At 43.9% G+C, this 21005-nt stretch overlaps 1 protein-coding gene across 1 annotated transcript in view; it reads right to left on the minus strand.

Annotated features, from left to right (window-relative positions):
* The window catches only part of MYO3B (myosin IIIB), a 292153-nt gene that overhangs the window by 15567 nt on the left and 255581 nt on the right, over nt 1–21005 (minus strand). Inside the window, exons 34-36 of the mRNA XM_083467558.1 lie at nt 5372–5478; nt 4918–4964; nt 2055–2215 (exon numbers count right to left, since the gene is read on the minus strand). Of these exons, the coding sequence (XP_083323684.1) occupies nt 2089–2215; nt 4918–4964; nt 5372–5478 (281 nt within the window). The 3' untranslated portion in view covers nt 2055–2088. The remainder of the gene's footprint in view (nt 1–2054; nt 2216–4917; nt 4965–5371; nt 5479–21005) is intronic.

Below are 21005 nucleotides of genomic sequence, written 5' to 3' on the forward strand. Positions count from 1 at the left end.
TCGTGCAGCAGGCCAGAGGGCAGGGGAGCGCGTGCCATACACGTGCACACACGCTATTTCCGGCGTACTCTTGGATTGGAGGAGCACCAGAAATAGCTTGTGCACATGGGCACGGGCCTCCTCCAACCCGGATGTGCAAAGAAAATAACGCTTGCGCATTCACAAAAGCTATTTCCAGTGCTCCTCTGACCCAGAAGTGGGCAGCCGCGCAGCACAGTGCTGGTAAGAGTGGGCAGCAGCAGCGGGCGGCTGCGGTCGCCGTGGGCTGGATAAATGAGTCCCTCAGGCCTTATCCAGCCTGCGGGCCTTAGTCTGGGGTCCCCTGTGCTGGGGGATTGAACTTGCCACCTTCTGCTTGCAAGGCCATTGCTCTACCACTAGGCTATGACCTCTTCATTCCATTACGGTTAGCAAGATATTCTGTTATAGAAACAAGCCATAATTTTGAGACAAGGCTGCCACATTGATGTTTTGATTTACCTTTTCTTGCCTTCTCTTGGGCTGCATACATACCATATATTTAAAGTAAGTCATCCCCCTCCATTAAGAATCCGGGGAACTGGAGTTTGTTCAGTGTGTTGGGAGTTGTAGCTTTGTGGAGGCCTATGCTACTGTTTACAAGACTCTTTTTGGGGTATAATTGTGCTGTAAATGGAAGGAAGAAGAAGTTCCCACCAAAGAAGAATGGATAAGCAAGGCAATGGATTACAGTGGTTCTCAAACGGCTTAGTTGATGAACAAATTGGCTCCCGAACACTGCAAACGTGGAAGTAAGTGTCCCGGTTTGCGAATGTTTTTCTGAAGCTGAATGTCCGATGTGGCTTCCTCTTGAGTGCAGGAAGCTCCTGCAGCAAATCAGAAGCCGTGCCTTGGTTTCCAAACTGTTTCAGGAGTCAAACGGACTTCTGGAACAGATTAAGTTCGAGAACCAAGGTACCACTGTATGCTGAACTTGCAAAGTTAAGAGCCAAAATAAGAAAACCTAATGATGATTGTTTTGTGGAAGAATGAAAGCCCTTTTCGGAATATTTAAGGAAATATTACAGTACAGTGGTACCTCGGGTTACAGACACTTCAGGTTACAGACGCTTCAGGTTACAGACTCCGCTAACCCAGAAATAGTGCCTCGGGTTAAGCACTTTGCTTCAGGATGAGAGAAGAAATTGCGCAGTGGCGGCACAGCGGCAGCGGAAGGCAACATTAGCTAAAGTGGTGCTTCAGGTTAAGAACACTTTCAGGTTAAGAACGGACCTCCAGAACGAATTAAGCATGTAACCAGAGGTACCACTGTATGATGAACTCGTGAGCAGGATTTGAATTATGAGCAACCAAAGGATTTAGAGAATACAGTATTGTTGTGATGGGATAAGAAATCAAAGGTAGTGTGCAGCAGAGGGGGATAAATAAAAGCACCGTGGAAAATGAGGTGGGAAGTGGAAAAAAAAGATAAATTTATGATGTATTGAAGATTATATGTTAAACTTTTGAAAACTTAATAAAATTGATTATAGAGCGGGGGGGGGGAATAAAATAAAATTGTGCTTTAAATGTATGGTGTGTATGCAGGATACAGAACCATGGTAGACACCAGCATTTGTTGAATCTCTTCCTGTTCTACCTATGTTGTCAAATAACGTACGTCAAGGTGCCCCCAAAATATGTATTTAAAGTATTATGTAAAAAGGTAAAGGTAAAGGGACCCCTGACCATTAGGTCAAGTCGTGGCCGACTCTGGGGTTGTGGCGTTCATCTCGCTTTACTGGCCGAGGGAGCCGGCGTACAGCTTCCGGGTCATGTGGCCAGCATGACTAAGCCGCTTCTGGCAAAGCAGAGCAGCGCATGGAAACACCGTTTACCTTCCCGCCGGAGCGGTACCTATTTATCTACTTGTACTTTGACATGCTTTTGAACTGCTAGGTTGGCAGTAGCAGGGACCGAGCAACGGGAGCTCACCCCGTCGCGGGGATTCGAATCGCCAACCTTCTGATCGGCAATGTGCATACCACATGCACACATGTGAACCAGAAATGAGAAGCATATGTTAAGTTTCTTACCAGCATTGTACCAAAAGAGTTAAGTGGTAAAAGTTCAGCTCCGAAAGGACACTCCTCTGGAAGAAGGAAGAGCTTGGAATGTGTTTTCCTCCTCTGTGATGGAATCTGCGGCTGACAATGATTTGTAATACTCATCCTCCCAATCAAGCACTTTTATTTGCCTGAGGAAAAAGAAGGAAACACAAACCATTCTGAATGGCTCACCACATTCTTTTTAGAAGTTTATGTTTACTGTGTACAAAATGTCCTTTCGTATGGGTGGTAGAACAAAAACAATTTTGTGCTTGATGACTGACTGCTGGCTGGTGAAGTTAGGGTTGCCATGAATTTTCTGGACATAGCTGGTATTTGGCCCTTGTAAACAGGATCTGGGCAGAAATCGCTGAAATGCCTAGGAAAATCTGGACGTATGGCAGCCCGTGTCGGAAGTGTAGATTTTGGTGAATTTCATTAAAAATAGCTCAAAAACTCATTTTTCTGTTGAGATTTTGCAAATAAAGCTCGACAACTTTTGTTGATTTTCACTTTTTGAAATATGGCAACACTAGGTGAAATATATGGCTTCTCTGGGAAAGAGCTTTGAAGAATAACACACTGCAGCTGCAATCATATGCACATTAACCTGGGAGTGAGTCCGGCTGAACTCAGTGGGGCCTACTTCAGAGTAGACATGCACTAGCTCCCTAGAGTCACTGGGATAAATTTAAGGTGTTGGCTTTGAGTTAGGACTCTTCCAGGCTTTCAAACCCAGGAACACAGCATGCTACTTCCTGCTTAGGAGCTCTGTATGAATCATTCATCAATAATACAGTTTGGATTTATGGTGTTTCAAAGTTTCTATAGTGAGGAAAGCCATGATTTGGGTTTCTGTCAAATGATTCTTACAAATCCATGCCACACGAAGTCAGTGCAGTCCTTGTTTGTTTTTAAGTGATCAGCCATACTTCTAAAATAACCAAGATGCTTCCTGAATAACTCATAGAAGCTTCACACAACTTCTGGTGGATAGTTGATCAATGACAAAAATCCCCAGCAATTATGCTGTGGCGTCGTGCACATAGTCAACGGATGTTCATGTAATGGAATAGCACAGTTACGTATTCAGTGGTCTGTGTTTGCCTGAGCTTGAGTCTGGACTAAGGATTCTGAGCCCCTGTGTTTTGATTCGATACATGATATCCAATCACAGAACATTTCAGGATTTGGACCTCTGCCATTGGCCCTTAAACTCTGAGTCATGATTCGCAGCTTGGAAGTTTAGACAGCCAATCACGTTGGGAGTGGGAGGGGCCCAGGCCTTTAGAAATGTATATAAGCAGTTGCTTTGGCCCTGTTGTCTAGTTCAATAAAGGTTCTTCCTGTTATCACTGTGTCTTGCCTCGTGGGAACCCACTTACACGTCAAGCACCACTGCTTATGGGCTGCTTAAACTTTGTGGATGGATCCTAAGAACTGCAAGGGGAATTTTACACACGGAAGGTTTCCTGCCTCCTCTTCCTTGCTGTGGCTCCTTGTTTCCCTGCCCCAGGGGTAGGTCAGGAGACGCTCTGGAACAGTGTGGGGTGTGATGGGGGGCTTTAGGTGAGAGACACACTGGTAGAAATTGGAGGCCTCCTTCCTTGTGTGAATTGAAGTGTTTTCCACTTGCTCAACAGGCTCCCTTGGTCTTGCCCTGAGTGGTTATTAAACACTGCACACTGAGATAAAAAACTGTTCCTATATGGCACTAGGAGAAGGTAACTGCATTGCTAGCATGATTCTCTGTAAGACAAGATGCCGTTCCCAGACAGCATACACAAAAAGTAGTAGTAATAGTGGTAATTTGTTGAACTATTATTTGTAAACACACACACAAAACAACAAAGGATCATAACATACTAAAGGAAATCTTAAATGAATGTTCACAAACAAATTGGGTTGGATTCAGACTCAGTTGAACCTAGGCTGCAGTGAAATCAAGGGGGCAAGTTAATTAAGACTTGTGTTTCATTGGTGTCAATGGGTGACCAAGCACAGCTTTCTTTGACTGTATCCATTCCCTCACAACACACTTTATTTGGATTTATATACTGCCTTTCTACCAAGGCATCCAAGCTGGTTTACAATTTTAAAACACCAATACAAGCAAGTTATATAAAATGCAGATACGTCTGAATCACATTTGAGGTTCAGAAGCATCATAAGGTTATTTTATCTGGGATGGCTTTGGAAGGGTCAGGTGGTGGTGGTTGCTAGCATGCTTTATAACTGATGTTCTCGGTGGCTATCTGATCTAGGGATTCACTGGAAAACAAGAACAGGACACTTCGTAATTGAGAGTGCGCATGATCTTCCCTTTAAGGAAACTGAATCTGCGTAAGGGAAAAGGAGTCGCAAACAAAGCAGACCACAGCCAAGAATGAACATGGATCGCCTCTTTTGAGGAACAAATGCTTTGATTGCCTTTTCTGCCTTTTCTCCCTTCAGCTGGTCCATGTCAGAGACCAGGAAGGACTTCTGCATTTTACTGCCCCTCATTCTGAGCCAGTGCAGACAGTTGGTTCTGCTTCTAGGACTCCCAGTCCACTCCTTGTATCAAACCCATTACAAAACAAAGAAAGAAAAATCAAAACTTTGCAGAAATTCCGTCAAGAAGAACCTGTTTGGTTGCCCTCAGTCTTGCAAGAGATGGTTGCCACGTTTTAACAGACGAGATTAGACGCCGTTTTCTGTTTGCTTCTGTAGCAGAATAGCCAAGGTTGCTATATTGAGTCTGGCTGTTTATTTTTAGAATTCTCTCCAGAAAGTTTGTGCGTTTTCTGTAATATCACAAAGGACCTTCTTCTGTTTACAGTTGCTTAGAACTAAGAAGATAGCTATTTACCCAAGTTTTCTTGGCTTCCTCTTGCTCCCTTGATATTCTAGAGCTCCCTGTGGAGAGGGCCAAGAACACACAGTCAAAGCAAGGCAGCAAGTCGTTAATTTTTAATTCAAAGTGATTTTGTGTTGAATGCAAGCAGATGCTGATAATATCAGAAGTCACAGCATAATTTTTTTGATCAAAGGGCTCAAGCGAGCCTGATGAAGCATGCATCTTGCTCGTCTTTGATAAACCACATCAATTATTCACCGTGAAGGCAGACATCCTGACATGAAAGCAACAGATAAAGAGCATAAGCACATGTTCAAGACGAGAGCTGAAGAACGTCAGGGTGGGGTGGGGGCAAGGGGGTGGGGGCGGGGTGGGGGAACTGGAGGGGTTGGAACAGGTATCAATAACAAAATTATTAACTGGAGACAAAGCCAGTAAAACTGCTTTATTGCCACTTTGAACTCACATTTAACTGGTTATAATACACGTTGTCCTCGGGGCTATTCAGCACTTTAGGCTGCTGACACCTTCGGCGGGGCGTTTTGAGCTTCTGTTCGAGGCAGCTTGGGGAACCTACAGGACGACAACACAATTTAGATCTCCGCCACGCCAGGTGCTGTAAATGTCTCAGCATATTTTACAATCGAAAGAGCTCTGGCTTCCTAATTCCAGGGTTGATTCCCCCGCAACCTGTGCCGCTCTGTGTAGGCACGTAGAAACTGGGATGCAGTGTTGAGTTTGGAGTAAAACTGAGCAAAAACTTTGCATTTGTTTTCTAATCCCAGGGTGTGGTCTGAAGGCAAGATTCACCACCTTGGTTCAACTATATGTTAAGGGTGTGAATGGGCTCCTGGGTAAGCTGCCCGCAAAACCACCTGGGGTTCGATGCTGAATTGAACAGGGGGATATAGTAATCGTGGAGTAAATACAAACTATCTATATCATCAATCTTTATTACGGTCCAGAGACCCAACAAATCATTACAAAGCAAATACACAATTCATACAGCCTACCTCCAGGTGAAACAAGCATTTTGTTTAGAATATAGGGATCATTTGTTCTTGCAACCACCGATAAAAACTTTGCCACTGCTAACGTTCTAGCATTTGTCCGGTCTTCCAGTAGGAACCTGACATAGTGAGCCTCTGATTTTCCCGGGAAAGGTATCAGCAAGGCTAGTATCAGTTCAGCCCTGGCTTGCTCATATTTTGCACAATGCAACAAAATATGTTTTATGGAATCGATGTCTTGAGCACACGTGCAAAGTCTGTCCTGGTAGGGACCTCCTCTCAACCTGCCACTTATCTATATAGTAATCATATCTTTCAGTGTTGTGGCGACAAGCTAAGATATAACTGCTAGTACAGTGGTACCTCGGGTTACAAACACCTCGGGTTACAGACTCCGCTAACCCGGAAGTAGTACCTCGGGTTAAGAACGTTACCTCAGGATGAGAACAGAAATCGTGCTCCGGCGGCACGGCAGCAGCAGGAGGCCCTATTAGCTAAAGTGGTACCTCAGGTTAAGAGCAGTTTCAGGTTAAGAACAGACCTCCAGAACAAATTAAGTTCTTAACCTGAGGTACCACTGTAGCAGTAGCAGCTGTTGCATTCCCCATCTCCCCAAATATAAGATACTAGCTGAAAGTACCTGGCTCTGCCCATAACTTCTAAGAAACTGCTGCTGTTGGGGCCATAACCCCAATGTTGAAATGTGACTATTGCCACTGGAGCTGTAACTGATTGTAAGAGACTCATCAAATTCTAGCACAGGCCAAACTTGGGGCCGGTAACTGGTTCTTCTCTGATCCCCCGCCCCAGTCATGGAATCTTTCTGCCTTTGGACTTATGCAGTCTTGGTCACTCCCTTTTTAATTCCTAGCAGGTCACATGTAGGTAAAACACGAGTGGAACAGACCCCTGCACCTACCAGGCTTGCACCCAGCGCTCACCAGCTTATGAGTTTGACTATCAGGCACAGGCAGGGCAGTTTGAAAGTCCTCTTGCAAACAGCCCCAGGGCTGCCCTTTGCAGATCCTTGGCACAGACTTAGAACAGTCACACCAAACTGGGTGATGATATCTCAAGGGGCGTCCAAATTGGTGCAGTTTGGAACATTTTGCTTCACCATCATAGATGAGAGCAGGCTCTTCCACCCCAGGAACCCTTATGCAAGTTTTTTCCCTTTTTCCCCTTTTATAATAATTTTTATTAAGTTTACATTTTATCATAATCACATTCCATTACATAATCTCATCATCAAAAGCATTGCTCAAATTGAGCTTTGACTTCCTCCATCTCACTCTCTGGCTTTCATAAATATTCACTTACATCTTAGCATTTCTTTAGCCACTTATTTACCTTCTTTTTTTCCTTAATAATATTTACCTCATTAAATGTAAACCAGCTCTCAGTATTAACATTACAAAATATTTCAACTCAAACCTACAAATGTTTTCAAATGTTTACAATATTCTTTCATATATTGTATACATTTACACCAGTCCTTTTCAAACAGTTTGTCGTGCTGATTTTGGATCTTCCCTGTCAGCTTTGCCAATTCTGCATATTCCATCATTTTAGTCTGCCATTCTTCCAATGTTGGAAGTTCCTGCTGCTTCCATTTCTGGGCCAAAAGTATCCTTGTTGCTGTTGTAGCATACATAAACAAATTTACATCTTTTTAAGGAATTTCATCTCCAATTATACCTAACAAAAACGCCTCTGGTTTTTTATTAAAGGTATATTTAAAAAACTTTTTCAATTCATTGTATATCATGTCTCAATAGGCTTTCACCTTATTGCATGTCCACCACATGTGGAAGAAATCCCCCTCTTTCTCCTTACATTTCCAGCATTCTTTATCTTTATCTTGATTTCTATACATTTTAGCAAGTTTGGCCAGTGTCAAATACCATCTATACATCATCTTCATTAAATTTTCCTTGAGTGACATACATGCTGTAAATTTAATTGTTTTTGTCCACAATTTTCCCCATTTTTCAAAATCAATATTATGTCCCAAATCTTGGTCCCTTTATGCCAAGTTCAGTGATTATATCTCAAGAGGTGTCTGAATGTACAGACAGACAAGCCACACCCACACAGACACACCCACACCCTGTTGTTAAGTGTCATTTGTGGCGACATACCACAATTATAAGGGATGTGGGTGGCGCTGTGGGTTAAACCACAGAGCCTAGGACTTGCTGATCAGAAGATCGGCGGTTTGAATCCCCGTGACGGGGTGAGCTCCCGTTGCTCGGTCCTTGCTCCTGCCAACCTAGCAGTTTGAAAGCACGTCAAAGCGCAAGTAGATAAATAGATACCGCTCCGGCGGGAAGGTAAAAGGAGTTTCCGTGCGCTGCTCTGGTTCGCCAGAAGCAGCTTAGTCATGCTGGCCACATGACCTGGAAGCTGTACGCCGGCTTCCTCGGCCAATAAAGCGAGATGAGCGCCGCAACCCCAGAGTCGGCCATGACTGGACCTAAGCTCAGGGGTCCCTTTACCTTTACCACAATTATAGAAGCAACTGCCACTGTCAGCCTATAAGGTTCTTAAGGCAAGAGGGGATGTCAAAAGACCTCTTGAAATGCTAAGCTAATCTATTTATTTCATTGCTCTGTCGTTGTACACAGTCCATTTCTCACCACCAGCTGGACACACAACTCTCCTCTAGCATCCTAGGCTATTTTTAAATTTATATTTATGTTAAAAAGTTATCTCATGCCTGTTTTCACAATGGATTCAATGCGCCTATCGCAGCTATCTGCCTTCTCAGACTTAGCAAAGCCCTGTGCTAGCTTTTCAGCTTGATACCATCACTGCTGCGTGGCTCTTGGGTGGTCTGTAGCTTGCATCCGCCAAAGGAAATGCCCTTTCGCTGAGCCCATTTGTCTTCCTTGTGTAAGTAGCCTAAAATACGATGGGTGGGTGTGGGGGGAAATCTGGTAGCGTTTATCACAGACAACCATATTTGGAGGAAACCATATTAACATGTGCTCTCTGCTGTGTCATTAGACAGATTTTGCAAATCATTTTCATACGTTTTTATCCACTCATAAAATTAAGGTTACGGGTAGGTCAAGCAACTCATTCACCCATTGGCTATTGTTAATTTAAAAGACTACACAAACTGAGAAAAATTATTAGCGCAAGTGTAATGCCTCAGGGGTGGCGCTATGGGTTAAGGTGGCGCTGTGGGTTAAACCACAGAGCCTAGGACTTGCTGATCAGAAGGTTGGCGGTTCGAATTCCCGCGATGGGGTGAGCTCCCGTTGCTCAGTCCCTGCTCCTGCCAACCTAGCAGTTCGAAAGCACGTCAAAGTGCAAGTAGATAAATAGGTACCACTGTGGCAGGAAGGTAAACGGTGTTTCCGTGCGCTGCTCTGGTTTGCCAAAAGCGGCTTAGTCATGCTGGCCACATGACCCGGAAGCTGTACACTGGCTCCCTCAGTTAATAAAGCGAGATGAGTGCCGCAACCCCAGAGTCGGCCACGACTGGACCTAAGGTCAGGGGTCCCTTTACCTTTAATGCCTCAGGTGCTCTATATCTAGCATGTCTTTCCATCCAACACCAAATCCCCGAGTGCCTGGGTAGCCTTGCAAATTGAGCTGACCTAGGTCCTACAACCCCAGCTACGTCAGCTATCCACTGATGGCCATCTCCTGTGGGCTCACTCCCATTTGGTCCCTTACTGACTCCTGACACATACACACACTCTCCCTGTCTCTCCCTCTCCCTCTCTCAGATAAACTTCAGGTCTGGAGTGAGACAAAAGTCATGGGCATGAACCCAGAAGAAACAGGTAAGGGTTATTGGTGGCAAGAAAAAAACAGGTATATAGAAAGGAGACTTCCAAGATCCAGGTTTTCCACAAGTCCTCTTTGGTGAGATAACCCCAGAAGAGATTTAAAATCACAAAATATGCAGCAAAGTAAACCATGGAAATACAGACTGTTAGACCTTTGAAATATGCCATTGTGACTTCCAAAACATCCCTCTTACCCTAACATAGAAAAAGACTACACATTTAGAAAGTTAAAAATGCTTTACTTACAAACTCTCCAAAGGTCATGTTCCTGTGCTTTTCCATACAGCATTCAGAAACAGTTGCACAGGCTGTAGAACGTGGCTTAGTTACAGTGGTGAAAATGCCTAAATTATTGATATAGGAACATTAAGCTTCTCTAGTAGATTGGAGGGGAACAAAGTCTTGATTGCCTAGTCCCTCCCTAGGTGAGCTAATCCTAGCAGGACAGCTTACTCTATGGTAATAACTCATTCTGCATCAATTAGACTTAAGCGCGTTGGTTATATGAGGCTGGTTATCCCACAAGGGTCTTGTGGCAACAGATTTATTATGGCATAAACTTTTGTGGACCAGAGCCCACTTCATCTGGGACACTGTTACCCTGAAAATAAAGGGGGAAGGAAAAACAGTGGCTTCCGAAGGCCAGGAAATGCAAGAACACATAAAACAATGCAGAATTTTGTGGCACCTTAAAGACTGCCATATCCTCAGAACAGAAACGCTTTCTCGAGAGGAGACACCTGGATCTTGCACATTAAATTAGCAATTGTTCATATATTGTGGTATAAACTGGAATGGCTCTACATCAATGGCTGGCCATGAAAGCCTGTGATTGAGAAACTATTGTCGAGCGTTCATTCTAAAGATGCCTAGCTAGAGAAGCAGTTTATACAGAGCACAGACAAGCAGACCCATTCCTATTCCCCACTCCCCCATGAGGTGAACCCTTAGACTACCACTCTTGGTTAGCTAGCTCCACACACACACAGATCCTATGCAGCTATATTAAAACTTCTGTCTGAATTTGCTGTATTTTAATAGATCGAGAAAATCACGCACCCACTGTTGCCTGGGGCTGCAATGGCGCAAAAACGTGGTTACAAAGCACCGATCCACATGGATCCTCAAGATTTTTGTATTGGGTCACCCCAAATTCACCATCAGATCACATAGCATGTCCATAGCTACAGCCTACACCAAAAAACCCACACATCCACTGTTTTGTGGGGCCGCAATGGCGCAAAAATGTGGTTACAAAGCACAGATCCACATGGATTTTTGCATTGCGCTACCCCAAACTCACCGTCAAATCACATGTCTGTGGCCACAGCATGAACCACAAAAATCATACATCCACTGTTTCGTTCAGAATATTTTTCTTGTTTTCCTCCTCTAAAAACTAGGTGCGTCTTATGGAGTGAAAAATACGGGAGTTTCGATACCATTGCTGTACAAGGATTACCAATTCTGGTGGTGTTTTAATGGGGGTCTGTGCTTCTTCATTGCTCACCAGTGCCTCTGATGGTGGAGAGTAGAGCTATCCCTGTTCTAATCATGTGGAAAATGGAGAGGGGTGTATCTCAGGCATGTCCAACAGATCAATCGTGATCTACCGGTTGATCACAGGGGTGTCCCAGGTGGATCGTGGTTTATTGACCGCCTTAGTGTTCTTTGTAGATCCCGTCCAAAATAGCTCAACAACTTTGGCCAACCCTGCCCCCCCCCAAAAAGCTCAAAAACTTTGTAGTCTACTCTCCACAAAAAATAAAATAAAAAAATAGCTTAACAACTTTGGCCAACCCTCCCCTAAAAAAATCTCAACAACTCTTGGCAATGAAAATGGGTAGATCACAGCCAGTCTTTTTATACTGTGAGTAGATCGCAGTTTCTTGGGAGTTGGACATGCCTGGTGTACAGTGGTACCTCGGGTTAAGTACTTAATTCGTTCCGGAGGTCTGTTCTTAACCTGAAACTGTTCTTAACCTGAAGCACCACGTTAGCTAATGGGGCCTCACGCTGCCGCTGCACCGCCAGAGCACGATTTCTGTTCTCATCCTGAACAAAGTTCTTAACCCGAGGTACTATTTCTGGGTTAGCGGAGTCTGTAACCTGAAGCATATGTAACCTGAAGCGTATGTAACCCGAGGTACCACTGTATGTGATTGTAGGAACTTAGCAAGCAGTTCGGCTGGTGCTGTGATGCTGCAACTCAGCAAGAGGACATTGGTGCTGAAGGCATTCTTGAGCGAAGAGGATTGCATGGACCTGAGACTGTGGTGGCTCAGATAAACCCTTAAGAGAGAAGAGGGTGTGAACATTTGCCTGCCAGGCAACATCATTTAAAATTTTAGGCTGGCGGAGTAAGTCAGAACACCAAGGCTTTCTGTTTAAGAGAGAGAGAAATCACCACAGCCCTTCAGTTGAAAACAGTGGTGGCGGGAAGAACAAAAATCCTCTCTCTTTACACGACATCTTTTGCATCTTTACTTGTTTTAGGAATATTAAGTTCAGATGAAAGTGAGGCCCTGATAACAATGTCTTTAAAAAATAAATCATACCCATAAGTAACGGGATTAGAATTTTATTCTAATAATTGGGCTTATTTTACATTTCCCTGCTGCCTAGAGAAATTCTGCTCCTCCCAACAACTAAAAGCCTGCAAAGATAGCCAACGGGGAATGTTTGAAATTACTGCAGTGAGCTCTTGGGAGCCCTTCCCTGCCCCCTTTGAAAGAGGGCGTCTTGAAACCGACAATGTTGCTGCAGTTTCCAAATTGCTGGGGTGGTGGTGTCAGGTCGTGAGTTAGAGCTGCTTTCCCCTGAGTTTTTGAAGTCAGTTGACCTCTTTTGATAGGGCTTTTTGATGGACTAACTGCACAACCCTATATATGCCTGATCAGAAGGAAGTCCCCTTGAGTTCAAGGGGTTTTGCACCTGGGAAAGTGGCTACAGGATTGCAGCCTAAGAGTATGATTAAAACAGCAACAGTCCTGATACTGTATATTCAGTCTCAAATACAGTGGTACCTCAGGTTAAGTATTTAATTCATTCTGGAGGTCTGTTCTTAACCTGAAACTGTTTGTTTACAACACAGACAAAGATAATTATATTTTATTCAGATTACAGTGGTATCTCGGGTTAATTTGGGGTAATTTGTTAATTCGTTCCGGAGGTCCGTTCTTAACCTGAAACTGTTCTTAACCTGAGATACCACTTTAGCTAATGGGGCCTCCTGCTGTCGCTGCGCCATCGCTGCACAATTTCTGTTCTCATCCTGAAGCAAAGTTCTTAACCTGAAGCACTATTTCTGGGTTAGCGGAGTGTGTAACCTGAAGCGAATGTAACCTGAAGCATATGTAACCTGAGGTACTACTGTATACCTCATTGGGGTATATTCACAGAATGCTTGAGAAATCCCTTTGTCACTTTCATGAATCGCCTATTATTTAAGGGTGTGCTGCCTGCCTTAAGCAGGTAAAATTGTTGGAGTTTGTTTGTTCCCCAGGATACTTCAGAGGATGGTACTTGCAAATCCTCAGAGCTGCATGTTTCAGGGTTTATTTATATTTGCCATTCCTTCTAAATAATCTAAAGTAATGTAAAACTGGGCGAGGAGTAGGAGTATTCAAGCATTAGGATATTAACAGCAAGAGGTGGAGGAACAAGCCAACAAATAAAATTTAATAGAGCCGTTTAAAGAATTTCATTAATAATTAAGAAAATAAACAATTATTTTAAAGATATATCAGTATGACCATAAAGATAGCAAACACACTGATTTCCAACCTTTCACATCAGAAGGAACATGAAAGTGCAACTCTTAATTATTGGCAAATATTAGCACAGGCTCCTGGGAGCTCATCATAACATTTCAAGGTCCAAGTTCATAAAAATTTAAGCAGTGTTTAAAATCATGTTAATTTGTTCTTTGTTTCTTCTCCTACTAGTCTAATTTATTTCAAAGTATTTTGGTTCTCAAGCTCAGATATATTGATTGTGCCTGAGTAATGCATTGTTATAGCCTAGGGAGAATATTTTTGTAGAAGAAAAAAATAAAACATGTCTTTGTTCTCCTTTGATAATTTATATGTATTTATATGTATTTTGATGCTTTTGAGAATTTCCAGTTTCCCTTTGGATTGCATCTCTTCTTTCAAGATTTCATCCCCCCACCCCCTTGAAGTCTCAGGGAAATGGGGGGAAATGTACTTCTTCTGTCTTGATACTACAAGAATGAATGGAAGTTGGTCTAGGACAGGGGTCTGCAACCCGCGGCTCCGGAGCCGCATGTGTCTCTTTTACATCTTTGCCGTGGCTCCGGGGCAGATACTAGCGAGGGGAGGAGGCGCATTGTGCGCCCTGACACTCCTCACTGTGGCGGGCGCTGTACTGGCTGTGACGTCGCATGGGGGCGGTGCGTGCGTTAGTCACGCACCGTCCCGACGTCACCTTCATAGGCGCCGACTCCATGGGGCTTGAGGGGGCCCGAGCCCCCTCAAAAATTCGTTTGGGGGGGCTCGGCCCCCCCAATAATCTCCGGCGCCCCTCCAGCAGAGCGCCATCGCCGCCCCTCTCCCAGCCCAAAATGCACAGGGTCGGGCTGCATGCCTCCTGCCCTCCCTCCCGAGCAAAAGCTCCACCTTCGGAGCTGATTAATAGGAGCAGCACGCTCTCCCCTATTCGCTCACGAGGAGGCGGCACCACTTTATTTGCATATTCATGAGCTTATTTATTATTCATGAGCTTTCCCGGGCCCCCCCAATATTTTTTATAAGTCCGCGTCCCTGGTCACCTTCCCGCCCGCTGTCAGATCGTGGCTCCGGAGATATATTTGTTTTAAATGTCGCAATGGTTTTGCGGCTCCCAGTTGTTGTTTTTTCTTTGGAAACGGGTCCAAGTGGCTCTTTTTGTCTTAAAGGTTGCAGACCCCTGGTCTAGGATGTTGATTCCAAAGGGGGAAAATATTTCTTCAGCACCCTATAAGTTTCTAGGAAAATCCTGATAGCAGGATCTCACTTTTATGGGCACAGAAACGGAAGCAGCTTCCTTGAGCATCAAGGTCTTTGCAAAGTCTTTACAAAGTCAAACTAAGGCCCTGTAAGTGCGATAATTCCGTGGGTTTCTCATGAACCTACAAGGTAGATCCTGCTATCTTGAGGTACATGATGTAACATCTCTGCTGTCACTGACTTATCCCAGAATGAGTGAGAAGTACAGTGGTACCTTGGTACTCGAACGGCTTGGCTCCTGAACAAATCAGCTCCCGAACGCCATAAACCCGGAAGTGAGTGTTCTGGTTTGCAAATGTTTTTTGGAAGCCGAACATCCAACACGGCTTCTGCGGCTTCCGATTGAATGCAGGAAGTTCCTGCAGCCAATCGAAAGCCACGCCTTGGTTTTTGAATGGTTTCAGGAGTTGAACAGACTCCCGGAACGGATTAAGTTGAAGAAGCAAGGTACCACTGTAATTCACTTTGCCAGGGTTGTTCATGCTCTTTCCCAAGCTGAGGAATAAGCCATGGACAAAGGTTGCTTGAGGACAGATTGCCCTGATTTGTGCTCCTTCTTTTCCTACCATGTTTGAACGCCCGTCTTATCCTTGTCCCACGAACTTCTTGAGATATAGTTCAAAACCACAACATGAGTTTCATGTTTCACAACTTGGGTGTTTCAAAGCAGCAGAGTGTGCTAATTAAGGAAGATATTTAGAAAGCCATGCATGGCAAAATGCTCTTGGAGTTGTACTATCATGCCTGAAGCCGTATAACTTTCTGTAGGGGTTCCAGCATTGTGTAAACAGCTCACGTCTGATAGGGGATTTGCTCTTAATATATAGTGACCCATGTCCAATGTTTCCTGTTGTTCAAGTTGGGGAGCTATATATTGAGAGCAAATCCTCTATCGGATGCTGGACTGGACTGGACTGGACTGGTAGCTGCCTCCGTGTTTTCCATTGGGATGTTCTCATGCCTTGCCCTTGGAGATTTACTGTCTCTTGAGGCAGACATTTTGGGTGCTACCTGCACAGTGTCTTAGAATAACAGAATTGTAGAGTTGGAAGAGATTCTGAGGATCATCTAGTCCAACCCTCTGCATTGCAGGAATATCAGACTTGCAAGCTTGGCATAATCAGCACCATGCTCCAACCAACTGAGCTATCCATAAAAGGATATATATGAAGCAGTATCTTCAGGACGTGCCTAGGGCTCACGAGCTAAGCTGTCTTCTGCTTTTTTGAAGCAGTTGCCGAAATCCATAGCTTAAAGAAAGTGAAATAGCTCTACTTCTTCGCTTTCCCTCTCTAGCAACCTTGTACAGTCGTACATTGGATCCCGAACGCCTTGGTACCTGGACATTTTGGCTCCTGAACGCTGCAAACCTGGAAGTGAGTGTTCCAGTTTGCGAACGTTCTTTGGAACCCGAACGTCCGACGTAGCTTCTGGAGCTTCCTGCAGCCAATCAAAAGCCATGCTTTGGTTTCTAAACATTTTGGAAGTCGAACGGGCTTCCGGAACGGATTCCATTCGACTTCCGAGGTACGACTGTATAGAAAACCCTTGTGCCTTCCCACCTCCTTGAACCAATCAAAAAAGTAGCACTAGGTTTCTCTCTCTACCCATTTCCCTGAGCAACATGTTAGCCCTTTTAGTTCCTACTCTTGGCCACTGCCTCTACCTGCCCCTCGAAAAGCAGAGCTGGGCCCAGCAGCACCCCCAAACCTTTCAGCTGATCGTAACAAAGCACCACAACTCCTTATATAATCATTACGTTTCTAGGGTTTCCAAATACAGTGGTACCTCGGGTTACATACGCTTCAGGTTACAAACTCCGCTAACCCAGAAAAAGTGCTTCAGGTTAAGAACTTTGCTTCAGGATAAGAACAGAAATCGTGTTCCGGTGGTGTGGTGGCAGCAGGAGGCCCCATTAGCTAAAGTGGTGCTCCAGGTTAAGAACAGTTTCAGGTTAAGAATGGACCTCCGGAACGAATTAAGTACTTAACCCGAGGTACCACTCTATTACAACATTTGCAGAAGCCGCATCATTCAATCAGAAGCTGTGTCATTCATCTGAGCTGCCTGCTGGACCAGGAAGACTTCATCAAAAACGTGCAGAGAGTCAGAGTCCGGTAGCCGCACTCAGTTGGAATTGTTTCAGAGATCACTCTAAACACCCTGTTGACAATCTGAATGTGTGTGTGTGTATGTACATTAATACACACATTTAGGATTGGGGGTGGTTAAGTGCCCCCTTTGCCCCTCCCCACAACACCCATGTGCCCATCTGATAACTCTGAAGCAGTCAAGGGGAAATGTTTTCCTTCTCTTTTAAACATTCCAACTTTTCAGCCGCTTCAAATTCCCAACAACAGCAGCTTTGTTTACTCAGATGGAGCACGTTTATAGAGCCAATGAATGCTAAGGAAATTCATTAGCGCAGTTGCTTTGATGTCACTTGTATCCCAGAATCCGTAGCACACACTCTACTACAATGGGGAGAGCCAGCCTTTTGTTTATAACCTCTAAACAGAACCATTTGAATACACACTCGCACACATGCTCTCTGAAGGCACTCATAACAGAAGCCATGCATCTCCCTCCGCGTGGTTTCATGACTTATGGTTTCACTTTGGACACCAATTCTGTGCGGAATCACATGCTTCAAATTACAAAGATCACACATTTTTCAAGGTCCTTTCTTTCTATAGGCTGTTTCATACATGTTTATGAGGAGCCAAGGTGCCACAAGATGCTTTGTTCTTGGCTTCCATGTTTACAATTCTCTCCTATACACGCACATCTCCATATGATCTATTTATTCATCATTCGTCCCAATCTGCTTGCACAAAGCTTTCTTGGCTATTCTGTTCAGTCTGTACTGAGCATTTGTTCTGATTTGTTTACAGGGCAGTTATACAACAGTGAGCAATTCCTCCTGATACGCTTGTGGGGTAATCATACAGTTTCCCATTAATCGTTTGTTCATCCCATACTTTCCAGGGTACTTCCCCACCACATTTATAATGGCAAAAAAATCCAAAAATGAAAAGTGGATTTATTGTGCTGGGGTGAAAGAGTGGTTTAACCCACCTTAATTGCACAAACCTAAATTTCAACCCCTCTCTCAAAACAGTGACAATCTGGAGGCAAAATATGCAAAATCTACCAGTTGAGGATTTGATAAAGCTCATGGCGTGGGTTCTAGTCTACTAGCTTGGCTGTCAGTGGCACAGTGGTAGGCCTAAGCCTGAGATTTGTCTGTTGACTGGAATAAGACATATGGAGTCTATGTAACTGACCCTATCATGCAAGTTACAGTGGTACCTCTGGTTACATATGCTTCAGGTTACAGACTCCGCTAACCCAGAAATAGTACCTCAGGTTAAGAACTTTGCTTCAGGATAAGAACAGAAATTGTTCTCTGGCGGCGCGGCAGCAGCAGGAGGCCCCATTAGCTAAAGTGGTGCTTCAGGTTAAGAACAGTTTCAGGTTAAGAACGGACCTCAGGAACGAATTAAGTACTTAACCCGAGGTACCACTGTACAATTACGAGGCTCCTATACTTTCTCTAACGGAGTGACAACTTTTACTGGCCATTCTCCTTCTTTACCTGTAACAACCGGTTCATTTTAAGAAAAGAACAACAGAAAGACATTAGAAATAAAGTTCCCAACTTTTCCCTTTCCTTGCTTACCTGTCGAATTTGCTTTAAAGAGGGAATTCAGCAGGTGAAGCACACACACCGAGCTCCCTAAATCTCCCTTTCCCCTGTGCCTTCAAAAGTTGTCTGTCAGAAGTCCAGGGATATTTTCCTTATCGCCTCCATGTCCCTCAAACTATTTTTACACATCTCCTGTGATTTTTGCACCTTGCCTCCTTTCATAGCCAACTTTGAACTTCTTGGCCCACCTGAACTGTAAAATGCTCATGGCTGAGAAGCCTAGTTTGGGAGTATGTCGTTTCTCTCATCTCCCCTCTTTCCTTGCCATTTTCTGGGTCTTACACAGCCACAACCTGTCATCTGCCTGTCCCCCAATGTTTTATTCCATCCCTCCCCACTCCACTCAGCCTGCTCTTACAATGGGCACCTACTGAGCATGTGCAGGGAACACCCTTATAAATCACACCGGCTAACACTGGTCACAAAAGTGCCTTTTAAATTAAAAAAACGACAAACATGTCACGCAACTCATGGGTGATGTACATACTAGATGCCGACCCAACACAACAGTTTCAGAAAAGACAAAGTACAAATGGACAAATCTTTATCCCCCAAAAGGCACCCTTCCCTAAATCTAGGGAATAAAAATGCACAGCACTTGTTGACTAGCTGAAATCAATTGCCAAGTGTTTAATTCATTTCAAAATGGCTCCCTAAAAAGGGGGGGGGGCACTGAAACTGCCTCGGCTCCTAGGAGCTGGCACATATGCTTGACTGTGGTGGTGGAATTGTCACATATTTCTGTTAAAGAGATTCTGCTTGCTATTATTTGAAATAAGAAGTTGATCTTAAGAAGTGCCACTGTTGTCATTGCATGAATCCTGCAGAAGCAAGAGGGAGAAGGTATTTCTTGAAGGCCTGGCTTTACCTGTCTGAACACAGGATTAAATTTACATTCTCTGCTATCACACTGTGACCACTTCCCACCAGGCCCATTCACTGAGTGCCTTGCCTTGTTTAGATCGCAGGCTTTGAAGACAGGGCCTGTGCTTATCCCTTCATTTTATGTACAGTAGGCTCTCTAAAGGTAAAGGGACCCCTGACCATTAGGTCCAGTCGTGGCCGACTCTGGGGTTGCAGCGCTCATCTCGCTTTATTGGCCGAGGGAGCCGGCATACAGCTTCCGGGTCATGTGGCCAGCATGACTAAGCTGCTTCTGGCGAACCAGAGCAACGCACGGAAACGCCATTTACCTTCCCGCCAGAGCGGTACCTATTTATCTACTTGCACTTTGACAAGCTTTTGAACTGCTAGGTTGGCAGAAGCAGGGACCGAGCAACGGGAGCTCACCCCGTCGTGGGGATTCGAACTGCCGACCTTCTGATCGGCAAGTCCTAGGCTCTGTGGTTTAACCCACAGCGCCACCCGTGTCCCTTGTAGGCTCTCTAGATATGAATAATAAACTCTTATATGGTAATTGGTTTCAATTGGATTTAAGTTTGCTTCATGTTTCTTTGGATGCATGCATTGAAATATACCCTCAGATACCCTTTAGTGGGGATAGGAGCGGAAAGTTATTTCATCATTTCCATTTATGAAAGCTATCCCACCCTTGACTTATGTTCTTGACAACATCCTTCCTAACCATCCCTTCTAAATTCCAAACTATATTAGTCCTTGAAATGCAGAAAAGGCTTTGCCAAAAGTGGAACAGTTTGAGAGCTATTCATAACATATACATGCTATACTTACACTTTGCTAGTATGCCATATTGTATTAATAACCACCCAACAAACTTGGCATAATTTATTTCTCAGCAGTATCTGACAGTAACCAAAGGCTGAGAACATAATGCTGGCAGTGGCAGCACTCTATTGTCTAACCATATCTGTCAGAAAAAGCCATAAATAAAAGATGACAATAGTTGCTTGATTTAATTATTAGTTTGAGCTTGGCCAGTGACGACATGGTAGATGAACCTATTGGCGTGTGGTTTGGTACTGTCAACTATCACATCAAGATATTGGCATGTGAAGTCTGAGAAATTATCAAAATCTGAGCTGGGAACACATAAACTCATTTGTGAGACCACTGGGATTTTGAAACTCTACAGATAACAAATGAAATCATCAAGCCAAAGATGAGCACTTGAGATGGGAATCCCACTTTCTGGAGAGTAAGTCCCAGTGAGCTTAGTTGGACTCAGTTATAAGCAGACATAGAAGAGTTTCACTGATTTCAGAAGGAGACAACTTAAGTTCATGCTTAACCCTCTCACTGAAATGCAAATTAATTTAATCAGAGAAAAGTCGTGAACATTTGCTAAAGACTGGGAACCTCTCATAGAGTTTTTATGTGAAAAAGGAAATGAAATAATGAAATAATGACATTTGGAACTGGGGATTGACGATAATGTTTGGTTATAGAAAGTGGTTTAGTTGAGTATTGTATTAGAGTGAATAAAGTATTGTTTTATTTCTCTTTTCTCTTTAAACCTTTTCTATCTCTTCTTCTCTCTCTCTCTTTTCTTTTCTTTTCTTCCTCTTTCTTCCTCTCTATGTTTTTGTCTTATTAGACTGTTGAATAAAAAATATATTTGATATTAAGTCTTCTATTCTTCTCTATAACT

This window comes from Podarcis liolepis (assembly GCF_965112155.1).
Source record: "Podarcis liolepis genome assembly, chromosome: 1".
NCBI lineage: Eukaryota > Metazoa > Chordata > Lepidosauria > Squamata > Lacertidae > Podarcis > Podarcis liolepis.